Genomic DNA, 22,243 nt, shown 5'->3' on the forward strand with positions numbered 1-22,243 from the left:
AGAAGAACACAGCCTTCCATCCACAACACAAAGGTGATACTTTTAATTCATCAATATCAGAGCTGTATGGGTGAATTTCAAGCCTGGAAGCTCCATCTTCCACACTGTCATAAAAACAGAATGTATCTGTATTTTCATGCACTTTAAAAATGATGTTACATACTGATTTGATAACATGGACATGATAAACACCTGAATACTACAATTTATAGCAGTAATTTTCACATTTCATACCTCAAAGATGGTAATGTGACTCAAATTCCAAGTAAGTGGTGGGAGTGGAGAAAAGAACTATTATTAGGTGACATGATACACATTAATGTACTTGCACATTGATAGTTGCTTGTATTCCAACATCATGACCACATGAGAAAGATAATGGAAAATGGCTGTACTATTCCACACTCTGGCTTTTCACAAAATTATTTTAACTGAACTGTGACACCATGGAACAATACTTCACATTTTAAAATAACATTTTTTTCATATCAAAATTATTCTTCTGACAGCAAACACTAATTAGTTGTCACAGTCCAGCCCCCACAAATTTATTATTTGAGTCCAAATACGTTCTGATTTTTCCATGTGATTTGTATAAATAATGAAGTATCCACAAATTGAATGTGAGAAGATCTATTTGAAGAAAGGAAAACAGCATGAAGGAGTAACTGCCAGGAAACACACACACACACACACACACACACACACACACACACACACACACTTTTTTATGAAAAAAAGAATACTGGTCTACGTAATTAATACTCATCTGGAAATCATTGATTCACTGCATTATTATAAGTAAACACAAACTGTCTTGTGTACTGCAGGTCTTTTATAATAATTCAGTTCGCAGATAGGCTATCCAATCAAGTTGTTAACTCTCAGCACAGCCAACAGAACACACACAATATATATTGGTGCTTCCCACTATGTGTAACACATAACCTACTTTCACACATTCCCATGTCTTCCATTTATTATCTCTTTTCTGCCCTGAAGAACGAATTTATGAAATGGGATGACTGTCATTTTCTATTTCTGTGTGTCTGTTGGCTGTATTGGGAGTTGCACTTCCTGACGGTAAACTGTGCACATGTGAAATTTCTCCACAGAATTTTTCCTTTTCTATTATTTTGAACTCCTTTTGTTTTGCAGCAGTAATTCGATATTCACATTTGTAAAACTGCCACAAACTCTTCTTAATGTAGGTGATTATTTAAATGGATGACAAATAACACACAATTATACATTGATACAGTGTGAATTGTACACTGAAAAGTTCTAGGAGAGAGAGAGAGAGAGAGAGAGAGAGATGCCCAACATCTGTGTGTCTGTTTCTGACAAAGATTCGGAAATACGTTAACAGTTTTATTGCAATAAATAATTTAAAACTTACCAAACACAAGTAATGAACACACTTTATAGTTTGGAATCTACTTGCCAACAGTTCCATATATTAAAACTGTATGTACATAATGTATACATATGTAGTAAAAATTTGCTAACTCTAGAAACACATCTGCATTAATCTTTCTTCTTTTCTTCTTTTTCTTTTGGTTTACTTGGATAAATCACAAAGAGTGACAGCTGAATGGCACTCAATACGAGAGCAACTGCATTCTGCAACTAAACGGAACATAAAAATTAACAAATGGCACTTCAACTGAACAACAAATTACAAAATATCTCTGTTACACAAGGAGAACCAACTTACTGGCGGGAGGGTGGGGGAAATGAACACACAAGGCAGTCTCTTTTAGCCATGGAGCAGGAGGGTGGTGATTCAGATAAGAACTACTTGTTAAGAAATAACAATTTGCAAATAGAAACTAAACATTACATTACATTACAAGCAGGAAAGTAAAATACACCTGGGCAGCTGTGGTGAAATGTATGATAATATATTTTAAGAAAATTAATAATAATAATAATAATAATAACTGCTAGCCAACTGGAAAATGATTTAAATCCAAATAGAGGTGTTTTGCAGGATATGCTTCCTGCAACCACCCTAGAAGGAAAACAAAGACAGAGGATGAGATGGTCAGATAAAGTTAATAGACACCTCATGTTCTGTTATTACCAAGCAACAAACCTAGGAACCAACACAACTGGATACAGATCACAAGTATACACAACATTTATTACCAGATACCCGGAATTAAAATTTTTAACAGAACAACGACTAGCTGATCAGATCCGTAACAGGATACCCCAGTCAGAATTAGAAAACATCAAACAACAAGTACAACAAATACTGGAACAAAATAATGTGCAATTAGAAGAAGAAGAAAATACAGTAATGGACTCAAACATCTCAGAGAAAACAAACAAAGAACAACACGCATCAATTAAACAATCAGAGGAAAACGAAATCTTAAGACAGCCACCAGCACAAGCACAAATAGAACATGAAGTGACGCACATGTTAGATATAGAAGAAAAATTTCAGTTGACATATATAGAATACAAAGACACAAATACAGACATTAGACCATTCTTGCATAGACCACCAAATAACCCACAAGTCGAAACAACAATAAAAACTATCAACACAATCATACACAACAAAATAAATGAATACACAACTATGGAAGAGTTACAACTACTGGTTTATGTAGGAGCACTCACTACACTAAATATACACACTAGGCAGAGATCAGAACCAACCAACACACAGAAGAAACCCACAAAACCAGCATGGCAACACAGGCTACAGATCAGAATAGAAAAACTGAGAAAAGACATCGGACAGCTAACACAATTTATAAGAAATGAAATATCAGACAAAAAACGAAAAAGGTTAGGTAAAATCTCACAACAAGTAGCAATAGAGCAATTAGATTAAAAGAAGCAGAAATTACAAGCATTGGCCAAACGACTTAGAAGATACAAAAAAAGTGAAAATAGAAGGAAACAAAACCAAACATTCAACGCAAACCAAAAGAAATTTTACCAAACAATAGATAACACACACACACAAATAGACAATCCACCAGACATGGAACACTTCTGGAGCAACATATGGTCAAACCCGGTACAACATAACAGGCATGCACGGTGGATACAAGCAGAAACAGACTCATACAAGATGATACCACAAATGCCTGAAGTGATAATTTTGCAACATGAAGTCACCCGAGTAATTAATTCTACGCACAATTGGAAAGCCCCTGGAAATGATAAAATAGCAAATTTCTGGCTCAAGAAGTTCACCTCAACACATTCACATCTAACTAAATTATTTAACAGTTACATTGCAGACCCATACATATTCCCTGATACACTTACACATGGAATAACTTATCTGAAACCTAAAGATCAAGCAGACACAGCAAACCCAGCTAAATATCGCCCCATAACACGCCTACCAACAATCTACAAAATATTAACTTCAGTCATTACACAGAAATTAATGACACATACAACACAGAACAAAATTATAAATGAAGAACAAAAAGGCTGCTGCAAAGGAGCACGAGGATGTAAAGAGCAACTGATAATAGATGCAGAGGTGACATATCAAGCTAAAACTAAACAAAGGTCGCTACACTACGCATACATTGATTACCAAAAAGCTTTTGATAGTGTACCCCACTCATGGTTACTACAGATATTGGAAATATACAAAGTAGATCCTAAATTGATACAGTTTCTAAACATAGTAATGAAAAACTGGAAAACCACACTTAATATCCAAACAAATTCAGATAATATCACATCACAGCCAATACAGATTAAGCGTGGAATATACCAAGGAGACTCATTAAGTCCTTTCTGGTTCTGCCTTGCTCTGAACCCACTATCCAACATGCTAAATAATACACATTATGGATATAATATTACTGGAACATACCCACACAAAATCACACATTTGCTATACATGGATGATCTAAAACTACTGGCAGCAACCAGTCAACAACTCAACCAATCATTAAAGATAACAGAAGTATTCAGCAATGATATAAATATGGCTTTTGGAACAGACAAATGTAAGAAAAATAGCATAGTCAAGGGAAAACACACTAAACAAGAAGATTACATATTGAATAACCACAGTGACTCCATAGAAGCGATGGAAAAAACAGATGCCTATAAATATCTAGGATACAGACAAAAAATAGGAATAGATAATACAAATATTAAAGAAGAACTAAAAGAAAAATATAGACAAAGACTAACAAAAATACTGAAAACAGAATTGACAGCAAGAAACAAGACAAAAGCTATAAATACTTATGCTATACCAATATTGACCTACTCATTTGGAGTAGTGAAATGGAGTAACACAGACCTAGAAGCACTAAATACACTTACACGTTCCCAATGCCACAAATATAGAATACATCACATACATTCAGCAACAGAAAGATTCACATTAAGCAGAAAGGAAGGAGGAAGGGGATTTATCGACATAAAAAACCTACATTATGGACAGGTAGACAATTTAAGAAAATTCTTTCTAGAACGAGCAGAAACTAGCAAAATACACAAAGCAATCACTCATATAAATACATCGGCTACACCACTGCAATTTCATAACCACTTCTACAACCCTTTAGATCACATAACATCAACAGATACGAAGAAAGTAAATTGGAAGGGGAAGACACTACATGGCAAGCACCCGTATCACCTAACACAGCCACACATCGATCAAGACGCATCCAACACATGGCAAAGAAAAGGCAATACATACAGTGAGATGGAAGGATTCATGATTGCAATACAGGATCAAACAATAAATACCAGATATTACAGCAAGCATATTATTAAAGATCCCAATACCACAACAGATAAATGCAGACTTTGCAAACAACAAATAGTAACAGTAGATCACATCACAAGCGGATGTACAATACTAGCAAATACAGAATACCCCAGAAGACATGACAATGTAGCAAAAATAATACATCAACAGCTTGCCTTACAACATAAACTTATGAAACAACACGTTCCCACATACAAGTATGCACCACAAAATGTACTGGAGAATGATGAATACAAATTATACTGGAACAGAACCATTATAACAGATAAAACACCACCACATAACAAACCTGACATCATACTCACCAATAAAAAGAAGAAATTAACACAACTAATCGAAATATCCATACCCAATACAACAAATATACAAAAGAAAACAGGAGAAAAAATTGAAAAATACATCCAACTGGCTGAGGAAGTCAAGGACATGTGGCATCAGGATAAAGTTGACATTATACCAATTATTCTATGAACTACAGGAGTCATACCACACAATATCCACCAGTACATCAATGCAATACAGCTACATCCAAACTTATATATACAACTACAGAAATCTGTGATTATTGATACATGTTCAATTACCCGAAAGTTCCTAAATGCAATATAACATATACCGTACAGTTAAAAGGAAGTCACGCTTGATCAAGGTCCGCGTCACTTTCCATTTTTGACCAGACATAACGTCTGAGAAAAGAAAGAAAGGTAATAATAATAAATACTAGCAGCAGCAGTAGTAACAATAATGATAATATACATCAATAAAACAAAAAATAATGAAAAATACCAATACAGGAAATAGGTTCTCTTAAGAGAGAAGGAGAAGAGACACTGTTAAATAATGGTGAAACTGTGGAAAGACAGTAGTGTGTAAACCCCAAACAAGTGTCTGGTGAGAACGAGGCTCCTTTTTGATATTGCATTGCCAAATCCGAAAGTGTCATGAATATTAGTGCTAGAGAACCAAAATGGTTTAAGTACCCATATTCCTGCAATTATTTTCTGTATCACATCTTCTGATCAAGATACCTTTCGGCAACTCAGAGAGGGTGAATGGTTTGTGGCCATGCTAGTATGAAATGCTGGACAGAACTTTTCATTCTGTTGATAAATCACACTAGTCTTCTTATTAATTTCTATCTCCCTGATTATGTACATTATGTGTTGGAGTATTTCACACTGGCAGAATGCGTGGGGCTTATCTTTCAAAAGGCCATCTCACTTGTTTAAGACTTACTAACAAGGGAACCTCCAAATCGCACCCCCCTCAGATTTAGTTGTAAGTTGTCACAGTGGATAGGCCTTGAAAAACTGAACACAGATCATTCGAGGAAACAGGAAGAAGTTGTGTGGAACTATGAAAAAAATAAGCAAAATATACTAACTGAGTAGTCCATGTGGAAGATAGGCAACATCAACAATGATGTGAGCTTAGGAGCGCCGTGGTCCCGTGGTTAGTGTGAGCAACTGCGGAGCGAGAGGTCCTTGGTTCAAGTCTTCCCTCATGTGAAAATTTTTCTTCCTTTATTTGCGTGAAGTTATGATCTGTCCATTCGTTCATTGATGTCTCTGTTCACTGTAATAAGTTTAGTGTCTATGTTTTGCGACCGCACCGCAAACTTACAGTTCGGAAAATATTCATTGACCTTGTTATTGAAGTCGCGAGCTATATTTGCCGGATTCATATTGGCCACGGAATACATCTCACGTATTTAGTGCACTCCCGTCCAAAGTAGCGAACAGTCAACTGCCAGCCAGGGAGCCTCGTTAGTAGGAATACTCTCTCTTCCGTGCGCTGTCGTCAACCGACGTCGTGTGTTTCGATGTTTGTTTAGGTTTAGCATCCTCATGCTACGGCGCAGTTACCTCGCATCGGACGGACGGACAGATAATTGTCTGAAAATTAAAAAAATAAACTCTCCACTCGAGGGAAGACTTGAACCAAGGACCTCTTGTTCCGCAGCTGCTCACGCTAACCACGGGACCACGACGCTACCGAGTTCACGTTATCCTTGATGTTGCCTATCTTGCACATGGACTACGCAGTTTGTATATTTTGCTATTTTTTTCATAGTTCCACACAACTTCTTCCTGTTTTCTCGATTGATCTGTGTTCAGTTTTTCAAGGCCTATCCACTGTGCCAACTTATAACTAAATCTGAGGGGGGTGCGATGGGGAGGTTCCCTTGTAAGTGTATGACATGATTATTTTTGAAAGGTGTAGAAAGGATTTTTGGCAATGTTTATCTCATTTCCGTGCATCACTCATGGACACCCCATCTTGGATCTACATTTGTACTCTGCAACCTACTATGAAGTGCATGGCAAAGAGTCTTTCCCATGTACCACTTATAGATCGCACACTATAACTTTGCCACTCTCCAGTTGGAGCAAGTCGGCTGGTTTCATGTCACTCCAGAATGTATGTCCATTGCCTACCTTAGCTACATGAAGGTAGTGTGCACAATAGCAATACACAGTCACTAAGAATGTAGTGTTTATTTGTGTGCAGTGTTGTGCATAGCAATTTTTAGTATTATTTACAAAAATAAGCAAAGAAGGTGTACCTGGTCCTAGCAACCAGTCAACATTTGTGTCATTTCTATTACACATTAATCCATTACAAATTTGTTTCTTTTATAAGATATAATATGGCTGCTCTAGGAGGAGGTGTGGCTTGTCCCGGCAGCCAATGTGCAACAAGCCACTCACAAGATTTTGCTCTCAGCATCCTCTGCTCAGGGGCCAACTTAAAGTGTGTGTTATCTGTTTAATGACTTCTTCTCATTCCATTCTCATATAGAGGGCAAGAAGAGTGACTGCCTAAATAAATCTGTATGTGTTATAATTAGTCTAATCTTGTCCTGCAGTCCCTAAGTGTGTAATACATAGAGTGTTGTAGTACAATATTGGAAAATTACAAAATCCCTTGACACAAGTGACTAAGATATGCCATACTTGCAAAGGACTCAACAAGAGAGGGCAGTTAATGCAATGATCAGATGCACACCAAACCAGGAACCTCGTTATCAGCCGCAAATGGTGCACGTTTCACAGCAGCTTTCCACCTAAAGAGCCAGCAGCAGCTGGTTTTCCATATCGTAAAGAGCTCTGTCTGTGTCTGCAACACGGTTATCACACTGCGACTGCGCAGATGTGATATGTTTGTGCAATTGACAGCGTTTGAGCGAGGGTGTTTAGCAGGTCTGTGGGAGGCTGGGTAGTCATATTGTAGAAATGTGATACATGTGGAGCAAGAGGTCTCCACAGTGCATCAAGGTTGTTGCCAGATGTCAGCAGAAGGTGCACATGCCCGTCAGCCTGGGTCCGGACAGTGGCAATGCACAGATGCGTGCCACAAGGCTGTCGCATTTTACAAAGTGCTGTATCGTACTGCACTACAACTTCACAACAAATTAGGAACACTGTTGCTCCAGGAGTATCAGTGAGGACCCTTTGCAACCATCTCCATCAAGCAGAGCTATGATCCTGTGTCTCATTAGAGCATCTTCTGCTCACACGCCAACATCGTGTAGCAACAGGCACTTATGGGCGATCAAATGGGAACTTGTCTTCAGTGATGACAGTTGCTTCTGCTTAGGTGCCACAAGTGGTCACAGGTGTATTTGGCATCGTGTAGGTGAGCACCATCATCTGGAGTGTACACAACAGAGGCACATAGGGCCAAAACGCGGAATCGCGGTGTGGTGAGCCATATCTGACAATGGCTTTTCTCTTCCAGTGATCACGGAGAGAACATTGAACAGTGGAGAGAACTCCAAAACATTCAACCCTTCATGCTACCATTCATGCACCAACAAGGTGATGTGGTTTTACAACATAACAGTGCACATCCACATGTATCCTGTGCCACCCAACTTGCTCTCCAAGGTGTGCATCAACTACCTTGGCCAGCACGATCCCTACATCTTTCCCCCACTGACAAGGGAACCTCCCCATCGCACCCCCCTCAGATTTAGTTATAAGTTGGCACAGTGGATAGGCCTTGAAAAACTGAACACAGATCAATCGAGAAAACAGGAAGAAGTTGTGTGGAACTGAAGAAAATAAGCAAAATATACAAATTGAGTAGTCCACGCGCAAGATAGGCAACATCGAGGACAACGTGAGCCCAGGCGCACCGTGGTCCCGTGGTTAGCGTGCGCAACTACGGAATGAGAGGTCCTTGGTTCAAGTCTCCTCGAGTGTGAAAAGTTAAAATTTTTATTTTCAGACAATTATTATCCGTCCGTGCGATGCGAGATAACTGCGCCGTAGTATGGGGCGCTACACCTTAAACATCGAAACACACGACGTCACTCGACTACAGCGCACGGAAGAGACAGCATTCCTGCTAACGAGGCTCCCTGGCTGGCAGTTGACTGTTCGCTACTTTGGACGAGAGTGCATTAAATACGTGAGATGTATTCCATGGGCAATATGAATCCAGCAAATATAGCTCGCGACTTCAATAATAATCGCACGGTTCTGCGGTGCGGTCGCAAAACACAGACACTAAACTTATTACAGTGAACAGAGACGTCAATGAACAAACGAACAGATCATAACTTTGTGAAAATAAAGACAGTAAAATTTTCGCTCAAGTGAAGACTTGAACCAAGGACCTCTTGTTCCGCAGCTGCTCACGCTAACCACGGGACCATGGCGCTCCTGAGCACACATTCTTCTTGATGTTGCCTATCTTGTGGATGGACTACTCAGTTTGTGTATTTTGCTTATTTTTTTCATAGTTCCACACAACTTCTTCCTGTTTTCTTGATTGATCTGTGTTCAGTTTTTCAAGGCCTATCCACTGTGCCCAGCTATAACTAAATCTGAGCGGAGTGCGATGGGGAGGTTCCCTTGTGAGAACATCTGTGACTGTTTGAAACATTATCTTGCAAGGTCTACGAGACTGTCAGGATATCTGGCCCAATTGAGGCACCAGGTAGTATTTGCAGCGTAGGCCATTCCACAAGATTACATTCATCACCTCTATAATCATCCCCATGGGAAAACTGCAGGCTTCACTTTTGCAAAAGGAGTGTATACAGAGCACTAGCACTGGCATTTGACTATACATGGATGTGTATGGCACTGTCTGTGTGATTGTTGTTGCTGGTTGGTTTAACAATCAAAATGCCCAAACTACAAACCAAAACTGCATACCAAAAAAGGTCAAGTGTGTGAAACACAAGGAAAGAAAACCCCAAGGTCCAACAGAGCCCTTCAAAGGCAGAAAGTGCCACGGGGGATACACCCCTTTCCACTTACAAGAGGCACCCCATCCAACAATAATACACAGAAAAAAACTAGTTACAGGGACAAGGCAAGAGAAGCACAGTAAACATAGGAAGAACACAAAGTAAAAAAGAACATGCAAGAAGGGGGGAGAAGAGTGAAAGAACAAGTTGGGCAGACCACCAAGCCCAGCCAGATAGCTATTGTCTAGTCAAGGCAGAGGAGGTAATAGGCCATTCTGCCAACTCTTCAATGGGCTGACAAGGCTGAGGCACCTTCCATTAGATAGAGTGATGAAAAGCCCCTTCACAAATAAATCATAAAACCAGGTCAGAGTCTACCACAGAATGGTTAGGTTAGGACAGCCCAGCAAAATACGAACCACCATGAAACGGGCACCACAACAACAGTGGGGCATCCTCAGACAGAGGAGATGACCATGAGTCAACCAAGTATGGCCATTGTGGAGTCCTTGTGAGAGGCCTCCATAGGGGACCTTCACAAATTCGTTGTATCCTTTATTGCCTGTAGTTCATTCAGTGAAGTCAGAGTATACAATTCCATATTCCATATCATTAGAATTTGGTAGTATGATACAGAGCAAAGATCTATTTCCAGAATACTGATCTCAAGAGGTGGCTTGCCAGTAGCCAGTTTGTCCAGACTGTCGGCGACTTCATTCCTCAGGATCCCGATGTGACCCAGGGTTCACATAAAGACCACCAACAGCCACACTGAGGGCAAAAAGGTAATCCTGGACAGTCAGGACCAAGGGATGATTAAGCTTATAAACTGCTCAATGAGCCACTACAGTTAAGGAAGGACTCTCCAATGCAGTAACAGATACGCTCAAGAGGACAAGAGATAGCTACCATCTCTGCAGTGAAAACAATGCACCCATTTGGCAAGAACAGGAGTTCATTACATAGTGCATGAACATAAACAGAGCCAGGGTGACCAGAAACCATCAGTACAGACTACTTCTGAACCACGAAATGCGCCAATAATGGAGAAGAATTGGCAGCAGATGGCTTGAGGTGGAGCCAAGTCTTTCGGATCTTGTCATAGGTCAAGAAAGAACTGTGGATGGGGCATGAACCATGGGGTTGTGTGTGAGATGGCCCAGCTGGAGTTCTGAAAAAAGGAACTGGATGCAGATGGAAATTTTAACCCCAGCCTGGGTTATCAATGTTTGGGGGGGGGGGGGGGGGCTGGACCTCTATATCAGAGGAGATGGTAGTTCAGATGCTCTGGGGAGCAGTTGATACATAACACATAAGCAATACACTGTTGTTGGTGCTGAAACTAATGGTGGAACTCCAGCCTCTGCTCCGGATGATCATGGGGCTAGTCCAAAAGGTCTCAGTTGCCAGTCTTCTCACAACAGTGTATCAGGTCCGGCATCTGTAGCATCAAAGGTGATGCTGAGCCATATGTGAGATTCCCATAATCTAGACAGAACTGGAACAATGCTTTGTAGAGCCGGAACAGAATACAGCGGTCGATGCAGCAGTTGGTAGTGCTGAGGCATCGAAGCGTATTGAGTTGCGAACAACATGTCTGCTTTACTGACAAAGTTGGGGAAGCCATGTCAACTGGGAATGAAAGACCAGTTCCAAAAGACCAATGAGAGACCAACACATTCAGGGACTGTGTGTCAAGGTACAAATCTGGATGGACTGCACTCTAACATGACAACAGAAACTTCTAATGCACATCTTGGCACCTGAAAATTGGAAACCATGAGTGAGAGCCCAAGATTGCATTCAGTGTATTGCTCCTTGGAGTGTGTTCAGCCACATCCACTATGGTAAGAAAAAATGCATGCAAAAGTCATCAGCATACAAAGAGGGAGAGATCGTACATCTCACAGCCACCACCAGATCACTGATAGCCATTAACAGTGAGGGACACTTAAACCAGAACCCCATTCTCCTGCAGATGGAAGGTGCTATGGGAGGTGCTAACCTGTACCTCTAAAGAAAAATCACGAGCAGGCACCAGAGGCCCCATTTACGCAATGTGGCAAGGCTGTTTTGGCACCACGTGGCATCATAAGCTCTATGCAGATAGAAGAAGACTGCGACAAGGTGTTTACACCAGGCAAAAGCCATTCGGATTGCAGACTCAAGGTAGACTAAATTATCTGCAGAACAACTTCGGTGAAACCACCAGGATTGGAGCCAAAATGTCCTATGATTCAAGGATCCAATACAACTCACTATACATTCAAGTAACCTGCAAAGGACATTCATTAAATGGATCGAATGATAGCTGTCCAGCTGAAGAGGCAGTTTACCAGATTTCAAAACTGCAACAACAATACTTTCTTGCCACTGGGAAGGGAATCCCCCTTGCTCTCCAACAAGTGTTTAAGCATTTGGCTGTGCACCTAGTCCAGTCAAGAAGCCGTGTTGGGGCAGATAGCACAGGTGCTAGCACATTCCCACTTGCTACAGGGGCATTGGCTCCAAGTGACAAGGTAAAAAAGATAAAGGGAGTCATTCCCGACGGTGTTTGAGAAGATCGAATGCGGGCAGATAGTTGATGGATGCCAAGGCCAAGGTGAAATGCTGAGTAAAATGTTCAGCGATAGAGTCTGTGTAGGTGAGGATAACATCGTTCAGGAAGATTTCCGGGACACCTGCAGGAGGATGGTGGCCAAAAATGCACCTGGTCTTTGCCCATACCTGCTAAGAGAAAGTCGCAGCCCTATGGCAGTGACATATCGTTCCCAACAAACATGTTTCTGGCGTTTAACTAGGTAACAGGACTGGGCATGAAGCCATTTAAAGGCCAAGAGGTGGTCCAGAGATGAATACCATTTGTAGCATTGGAGGGCACAACAGTGGTCTTTAATAACTGCAGCAATTATGGCATCCGCCAAGGGACAGTCTTCTATTGGGGTGAACCTGAGGAAGAGGCAGTCGCTGAAGCAACAGCTGAAAGGATGCCGTCACTCTAACTCTGTAAAGACTCATCAGTGCCACCATGTGGTGGAGCAGGTGGGATGGCAGCCAAGAGAGAGACATCTCAATTCGCATTAGTAGAGATCCACCTGGAAGGGCATTCAAGTGACTGATGCTGAAGGGAAGATACAACACTCAGAAAATGATTGCTGTCACACAAGTCATCATGGACTTCCCTTTGAAGAGAGGAGAGGAATCCAGAGCTACAGATGGAAAGATAAATGGCCGCAGAAGTGCCGCATGTCACATTAAAGTGTTCAAGAGCTCTGGTGTTGAGGAGGCAGGTCTTCAATCCTGCCTCTGTCAGTGCTCACAGTACCATCCCCAAGGAGAAGGAAGGGGGCTGTCAAAGGAGGCCAGAATGTGTAAGAGGCCAGGCTGTGGGGAGACAGACTGCATATTGTTACTACCCAGTCTAAATGGATCTGAACAACCACCATTTCCAGTGCAGTTTGAGGAGGAACCCAGGAGCTAATAATGTCAGTTTAGATCAATTTACAGACACCACCGGAGGCTTTCAAGGCCAACCTGGTTCCAGTAGAAGGCTTGGAAACAACAAAAATTTGCAAATTAGAATCCATAAAACGATATTCCTGCAATACAAAAAAATCTATGAGTTAGAGAGAAGGAGGAGACTGCAATTCCAGAAAATGATGACAAACATTATAATTCTATTGGTCAGATGGACATCAAACAGGCCAGAATTGATAGTTGTGCCGAGTCGGTGTCCATCACAGATAAGGAAGGAGGGACATCCATGAATTTAGATCGGTTGGTGATTGAGACGGAGAGGGCGACACTCCTAAGGATGTCAGAGGGGCCTCGTCCCGAGACCACCTTCCTCCTTTGGATGGCGAGAGGAGGTGTGGTCAGGAAGAGAGCAAGTCACAGCAGAATCCAGATCCAAAAGAGAATGAGCGGCCTTGAGGCCCACAGACTATGGATCCTGCAAATTGAGACACTGGAAACAGTGCACGGGAGGTGGAACATAGGACTTCAAGTCACACTGGGTAAACAGTAACTGACTTTTTACAGAGGGGTATCCCCCCCCTCAAAACCCAGGATGAAAGTGCAGTTATCACCAAGATTGGACTAGCCAGATGAAACGGACGCCATGCTGCGACAGATTAGTCCTGAGTTTCTCATCAAATTGAAGGAGGTGGTCCCGGTGGAAAATAATGTCCTGTGTCATATTTAAGAATTGATGAGGAGTAATGCTCACTGGGATGTCTCCTAAGGCCTCACAAGCACAAAGACAACTCCACTTACTCACTGAAGAGTTTTGTTTATCAGTAGGGAACCAGATCATATCTTACTAAGGGAGTCAACTTCATCAAATTTATTTTCAATGTGTTCTACAAAGAAAGAGCGATTTGGTAATGGCGAGAGGCTCTCCATCTGTCCTGGAAAAAAAAAACCAAGTACCAGGGAAAGTGTTTTGCCCCAAGCCAGTGTCCTGGCCCTCCTCACAGGGAGTGGCAGGCAAAGGAAGCAAAAGTAGAACCAGAGAGAGAACTATTTCTATCTAAAGAGACAGCAACAGAAGAGTGGCCAGAAATATGGAGCTCACCATGCTTCATGTCTGGAGTGTCTGCTCTGGTACCACCCACTGCAATTGGGTTCACCCTGTCGGTGCCACTAAGAAACATCAAGGGCCACCTGGCACGGCGGTCATCGTTGGGAGTTCCGATAAGCAACTTCTCCTAGGCGTACACGAGGTGGTCATAGCTCAGGTGCAAGAAGTGTGATCCCTGTGTTGTCAAGGGGCTCAACCATATGAGTAAATAACAGCCCACCAACAGTACTGGCTTGTGACCTAGCAGGAGAGAGGGGGAGGACACTACAGTGGGGAAATGAGAATGAGGGGGAGAGGAGAGGAACTAATGCCAAAGAAGATAGGAGTTCTTCCCGAAATGGCTCACACTACAGAAACATATTTGAAAGGGAGGCCAAACCCCAAGAGGGGGGGGGGGGGGGAGAAGGAAAGGGGGGAAGTTGAAAAGCAAGACAAGACATAAAGCAATAGTAGAACCAAGGGAACAGCCGAGTTGTAAAGGGAAACACCAAGGGAGAAAGAGGGAGGGCAGGAGGGGAAAGAACGGAATGCAGCCCATGAGGGAAGAGAGACTGCAATAGCCCGGGGCCCTGTGTGCACCACACACACAACCCCAAAAGAGCTGTGGGATCCCTGGGGGGGGGGGGGGGGGCACTGTCTGTTGTAATCATCCTCAAGAGTGGATCAACAAAATTTCTCTCCGAGGGTTTGATTAATTCATGGTGTTTTTTCCATTTACCAGTAATGTAGATTCCTCAAAAAGCTTGTTCCTAAAACTTTTTATGTACACCTCCATTACGGTGTCCACCATTAAGCATATGCCAGTCCAAATTTTTCAGCATTTTGTGACCCTCTCATGGGTCGCACAAACCTGTGACCATTCATGGCTCCCTTCTTTGGAGTATTCAGTATCCAGCAAAAGTCTTATTTGATAGGAGTACCACTCATTTGTGCAATATTACTATTGTAAACAGACAAGGAAAAAAATCCCAGATTTTCCCCACATTTCCCAATTAAAAATACACTTTCCCTTGGCTGAGAAAATATTTTTTTCCATGTTAAGTGACAATATATTTTCCCTCGGAACTATAAAACTTAGCAATCCTTTGAATGCTAAAGATTAAAAGTACTGTCCAACACTATGAAATATAACCTAGAAAAAGAATTTGAAAACTACTTATACTTTCTGCCACCATTATGGCGTAATTCGTAATCTACTAAAGAACTAAAATCAATATGAAAAACAACCTTGAAACTTTTTGTTTTTGTTTAGCGTGTGTTATCCTTTAAGATATAACGCACACAGGTCTGCCTGTAAAATTTTAAATAATGGATGGTATTCTAGGCCCGAAATTTTTGTAAGTGGCTGGTGCTCAAGTATGAGACCCCATCACACATTCAGAAATGGAAATTTATTTGAAAGTAAAGCTTCTCAAACCACCATTCACAATATTTTCCCACAACCTGTTAGAAATGTGAACAGTTGTGATGTCATGCTGATCGTAAACAGTTTATTGTTACAAAGTATTGCATAGTCTTTGTTCTAAAGCCTTTGACACATTTTGCTGTCAGCAGACACTTGTGTGTGCACTGTGCTTTGTTCTTGTAAACGGCACATTTTCTTTGCAATTAAAGTTTTATTTTGCTGTTATTCTCTACAGTATTTAACTGAAAACTGTAATAATGAAAAATCCCTGGAATTTTTTAAAATTTCTGTATTTTTCCCAAATGAAAAAATTCTCACATTTTTCCTGGATTTCCGGATTGCTCCAGGGCATAGACACCTGTAAAACAAGTCTTATGAGTTATGTAAGCGGTCTCCTTTGTAGACCAATTGCATTTTCTCATAATCCTATCAATAAGCAAGTCTGGCACCTGAATATTCCATTTAATAATGCTACGAACTGTTACACCCCCCGCATTTCTACACATTGTGATTCATTGATACTGAAGTGACAGGCTATTATGTTTTTCGTTTTATGAAGTGCAAAATTTTACATTTTTTTAAATATTTAAAGCACATTGCCAATCTTTGAAACATTCTGAAATCTTATAAAGTTCTGTCTGAATATCTGTGCAAAATTTTAAATGTGTGGCAGAATTCCCAATCCTCCAAACTGTTAAGTGCAGTCAGTAATAATGATTTTGTTGGGGGGAAAAGAAACTGACTGAAATTTATTGGCAGCTGTGTGACGTGTATGGAAACAAAATCACTGAAGGTGGAGTGGGCCAATGTTGCATTACATTTAAAGGTGGTAAAACTAATGTTTATGATAAAGAGCAAGGTGGACTGTGACTGGTTAACTGGTTGGGAAAGTCAATGAGAAGATTCCACAAAACTGCCTATTCCAATGATGAAGCTCTTGTTGAGGTTCCCACAAATTTTATGACTCTTGCTGCATTGGAATGTTGCACAGAAGCTAGGCTATCATAACTTTTGTGCAAGACGGGTATCAAAACACTTGACAGAAATCCAAAAGAACAAATGCATGGTTACATCACTGACATTTCTGGATTCTTACAAAACAGGTCATGACTGACTATCAGATCTTAACTGGAGATGAGACTTAGGTTAAACATATGAACTGTGAGACCAAATTGCTGTCTACGGAGTGGTGGCACACAAATTCCCTGGAAAATAAATAAATAAATAAATAAATAAAAATGCTTGCAAACAGTCTGCAAGAAAGATTATGGAAATTGTTTTTTTGGACAGGAACAGTGCGCTTCTTGCTGATTTTTTGAGTGTGACACAACAATAAACTCAGTGGGGCATTGTAAAACTTTCGAAACTTAAGAAGAGCTAGTCAGAATGGCTGCCAGAACAGTCACTTCGGCACATTAAATGTGGTCTCCAGGAAGACATATTGAATGCCCAAGATAATCTTTCTCTCCCTTGTTGCAATTGCCTCAAGTGGTACATTACACACCTACATGTTTGATCTATTGCTGATTAACTGCCCCACGCTTCCTTGACAATGGACACAACTACTTTCACAACAGGCAAGATGCCTCTCACTGGCTCGTGGTCAGTTTCAGCTAAAGAAAGCACCTCCTATTGGGTAGGAGATGGGTGTAGTACCCAGAGTCCTCAATGGCCAATGTCTCTTCCATGGAGCAGCTAGATCTACCACTGATATGCCACTCATTATCAAGGAGATGAGAGGCAAAAGATCCAATATTTCCTGCACAGGAGATGATATCCATTGGAGATCGGTTGGCTGGTTTGGGGGATTCAAGGGACCAGACTGCTACGGTCATCAGTCCCTTTACCCAAATACTAAAAATACCCACAGAGAATAAAAAAAAAAAGTTCAACAGAATAGTAGACAGATGACACAGAACAAGAGAAACGTAGACAAAGACCAGACAAAACGAAATAAAATCACACAAGAGTGTGACGGTGGGTGGCCGACCATAGGAACAAAAAAAGAAGCAGCCAACCACCGAGAGAGACATTAAAAACTCAGTTTAAAATCTTAGCCCAAAGGCCCGAATCAACACAAAAACAAACACTCAAATTAAATGATAAAAAACCCCTGCCCGAATAAAGCATAAAACTAAGCATGCCATGGCAGAGTCATCAGTTAAAAGTGCAAGGAGCGTATCAGGCAGCACAGCTAAAAGGGGACAGGCCAACAAAATGTGGGCCACTGTCAAAGCCGCCCCGCAACGACATAGAGGAGAGTCCTCCCGACGCAGTAAATAACTGTGTGTCAGCTGGGTGTGGCCAATGCGGAGCCGACAAAGAACAACTGAATCTCTGCGAGTGGCTCGCATGGATGACCGCCACACACCCGTCGTCGCCTTGATAGGACAGAGTTTGTTTGGCGTGGGCAGATTGCGCCATTCAGTCTCCCAAAGCGAGAGAACTTCGCGGCATAAGACTGCCCGCAAATCAGTCTCCAGGAGGTCAATCTCCAGAGATGGTTTACTGGTGGCCTCTTTCGCCAGGCGGTCAACATTTTCATTGCCGGGTATCCCAACATGACCGGGGGTCCACATAAAGACCACAGAGCGCCCGCAACGGGCAAGAGTATGCAGGGACACCTGGATAGCCATCACCAGACGAGAACGAGGGAAACACTGGTCGAGAGCTCGTAAACCGCTCTGTTGAACTTTTTTTTATTCTCTGTGGGTATTGAGATAATGAAGGACTCACCTGAGCAGGAGCGGATATACTCTAGGGCTCAAAAGATGGCGACCAGCTCAGCAGTGTAAACGCTGCAGCCAGCCGGCAATGAACGTTGTTCGGAATGGTCCCCTAGAGTTAGCGCATAACCAACACGACCAGCAACCATCGAACCGTCAGTGTGAAACACGCCAGAGCCCTGATACGTGGCTATGATGGAAGAAAGCGGCGGCGGAAGGCCTCCGGAGGGACTGAGTCCTTCGGGCCCTGTGCCAATTCAAGCCGAAGGCAAGGGCGAGGCACACACCACGCGGGTGTATGCAGAGGGGCCCGGAAAGGAGGTGGAACAGGGAAAACCCCTAGCCCGGAGAGAAGATCTTTGACGCGGATGGCGATCACACAACCCAACCGGGGCCGACATTCTGGGAGATGGACGACTGACTGCGGGAACAGGAGACGATAATTTGGATGCCCAGGCAAGCTAAAAACATGGGCAGCATACGCAGCCAGTAATTGTTGGCGCCATAACCACAGTGGAGGGACACCTGCCTCCACAAGTATGCTGTCCACAGGGCTGGTCCGGAAAGCACCAGTGGCAAGGCGTATCCCGCTGTGGAGGATTGGGTCCAGCACCCGCAACGCAGATGGGGATGCTGAGCCATAAGCCAGGCACCCATAATCCAGACGGGACTGGATTAACACCTGGTAGAGCCGTAACAGGGTAGATCGGTCGGCGCCCCAGCGGGTGTGGCTCAAGCATCGCAGAGCATTTAGATGATGCGAACACATCTGTTTAAGCTGCTGAATATGAGGCAGCCAAGTCAACCGGGCATCAAAAACCACCCCCAAAAACCTATGTGACTCCACCACAGCAAGAAGTTCGCTATCAAGATAAAGCCGCGGCTCCAGGTGAACAGTGCATCGCCGGCAGAAATGCATAACGCAGGTCTTGGCTTCCGAAAACTGGAACCCATGAGCTACAGCCCAAGACTGCGCCTTACGGATAACGCCCCGTAGCTGACGTTCAGCAGCTGCAGTGCCAATAGACCTATAGTAAAGGCAGAAGTCGTCAGCATACAGGGAAGTGGAGACAGAATTTCCCACTGCTGCAGCGAGCCCGTTTATTGCAATTAAAAACAGGCAGACACTGAGGGCAGATCCCTGTGGTACCCCGGTCTCCTGGACTCAGGAGGAACTATGGGAGGCCGCGACTTGCACGCGGAAGGTACGATACGACAGAAAATTTTGGATAAAGATCGGCAGAGGGCCCCGAAGACCCCATCCATGAAGCGTAGAAAGGATGTGATGCCGCCATGTCGTACTGTACGCATTCCGCATGTCGAAAAAGACAGCGACCAGGTGCTGACGGCGGGCAAAGGCAGTACGGATGGCCGACTCCAGGCTCACCGGATTGTCGATGGCAGAGCGGCCTTTACGGAACCCACCCTGAAACGGAGCCAGAAGGCCCCGAGACTCCAGTACCCAATGCAAGTGCTGGCTCACCATCCGTTCAAGCAACTTGCAAAGAACGTTGGTGAAGCTAATGGGACGGTAGCTGTCCACCTCCAAAGGGTTCTTGCCAGTTTTCAGAATGGGGATAACAATACTTTCCCGCCATTGCGACAGAAACTCGCCCTCGACCCAAATACGGTTGTAAAGGTCGAGGAGCCGTCGCTGGCAGTCCCCTGAAAGGCGTTTCAGCATCTGACAGTGGATGCGATCTGGCCCAGGAGCGGTATCAGGGCAAGCGGCTAGGGCACTGCGAAATTCACACTCACTGAATGAAACATTGTACGATTCTGGATGGTGGGTGCGAAATGAAAGGCTCCGACATTCCATCCGCTCTTTAATGGAGCGGAAGGCCAGGGGGTAATTCGCAGAAGCGGAACTCAGAGCAAAATGCTCTGCCAAGCAGTTTGCAATGACGTCGGAGTCAGTACAAACTGCTCCATTCAGTGAGAGTGCTGGGATGCTGACAGGGGTTCGATAGCCATAGAGGCGTCAAATCTTGGCCCAGACCTGCGATGGAGAGACATGGAGGCCAATGGTGGAAACATACCGCTCCCAGCACTCCTGCTTGCGTTGGCGGATAAGGTGACAGGCCCACGCACGCAGCCGTTTGAAGGCGATGTGGTGTTCTATGGATGGATGTCACTTGTGATGCTGGAGCGCCCGCCGGCGATCTTTAATCGCTTCCGCGATCTCCGGCGACCACCAAGGCACAGTCCTCTGCCGAGGGGACCCAGAAGAACAGGGAATGGCAGATTCTGCGGCAGTAACGATGCTGGTGGTGACTGAGTGAACCACCGCATCAATGTCGTCATTAGAAAGAGGCTCAATGGCGGCAATGGAGGAGAACAAGTCCCAGTCAGCCTTATTCATAGCCCATCTGCTGGGGCGCCCAGAAGAGTGATGCCGTGGCAGTGACAGAAAGATCGGAAAGTGGTCACTACCACACGGGTCGTCATGCACACTCCATTGGACAGACAGTAAGAGGCTAGGGCTGCAGATCGAAAAGTCAATGGCAGAGTACGTGCCATGTGCCACAGAAGTGTGTGAAGGCACCATCATTTAAAATCGAAAGATCGAGCTGCGCCAGTAAGTGCTCAACGGTGGCGTCTCGACCTGTTGCCACTGACCCACCCCACAGAGCGTTATGGGCGTTGAAGTCGCCCAGTAACAAGAAAGGTGGCGGCAATTGGGCTATCAGCGCAGCCAGGACATGCTGCGCGACATCACCATCCGGTGGAATGTAAAGACTGCTGACGGTAACAGCCTGTGGCGTCCACACCCGAACAGCGACAGCCTCTAAAGCTGTTTGTAGAGGGACAGACTCGCTGTGAAGAGAGTTAAGGACATAGATGCAGACGCCACCAGACACCCTTTCATAAGCTGCCCGGTTCTTATAATAACCCCGATAGCCACGGAGGGCGGGGGTTCGCATTGCGGGAAACCAAGTTTCCTGAAGAGCAATGCAGAAGAAAGTGTGAAGGCTGATAAGTTGTCGGAGCTCAGCTAGATGGTGGAAGAAACTGCTGCAGTTCCACTGGAGGATGATATTGTCCATGGCTGAGAAAGGCGTGAAGGGACCGTGAAGGCAATTTACACCGCTTGTTCACTCGCTGCCACCGATTCAGTACCCGCGCGAGTGACATCCATGGCGTCTGAGGGACCGGCGAGATCCAGGTTGTCAGCGGATGCAGAATCTCCACCTCGTCCTCAGACGCAGAGCTTTTAGGAAGCGGTGGGACGGGTGCCACCGCAATGTCGTTATTCTTGGGGACTTTCTTCTTTTTCTGCTTCTCTCGCTGTGCCTTCGGTGGTTCAGGCTTCATGGGCTTCACTGGGTCAGTCTCAGTGACGGACGACGACCGTGAGGCCCTACGACCAGGGACTGGTGATTGTTTCAGCCACTTGCGGGTGTACACTTTTCCGCTGGTCGGAACTTGCGAATGGAGGTCCCCAAGGGACCCCTTCCTGGCGAGAGTAGCCGAAGAAGTCTTATTCTTCTCCAGCCGGGAAGGGGGAACTGATGTCCCCGATGGTTGGGTAGGTGTTGCTCCTGAAGAAGAT

The 22,243-nt window shown here is 43.7% G+C and overlaps 1 protein-coding gene across 1 annotated transcript in view; it reads right to left on the bottom strand.

Annotated features, from left to right (window-relative positions):
- Positions 1-928: 928 nt before the first annotated feature.
- LOC126253208 (sugar transporter SWEET1-like) overlaps positions 929-22,243 on the bottom strand; it is a 31,370-nt gene continuing 10,055 nt past the window's right edge. Inside the window, exon 6 of the mRNA XM_049954386.1 lies at positions 929-1,629. Within this exon, the coding sequence (XP_049810343.1) occupies positions 1,528-1,629 (102 nt within the window). The 3' untranslated portion in view covers positions 929-1,527. The remainder of the gene's footprint in view (positions 1,630-22,243) is intronic.

The sequence above is a fragment of the Schistocerca nitens genome, chromosome 4 (genome assembly GCF_023898315.1).
Source record: "Schistocerca nitens isolate TAMUIC-IGC-003100 chromosome 4, iqSchNite1.1, whole genome shotgun sequence".
In the NCBI taxonomy this organism is placed as follows: domain Eukaryota; kingdom Metazoa; phylum Arthropoda; class Insecta; order Orthoptera; family Acrididae; genus Schistocerca; species Schistocerca nitens.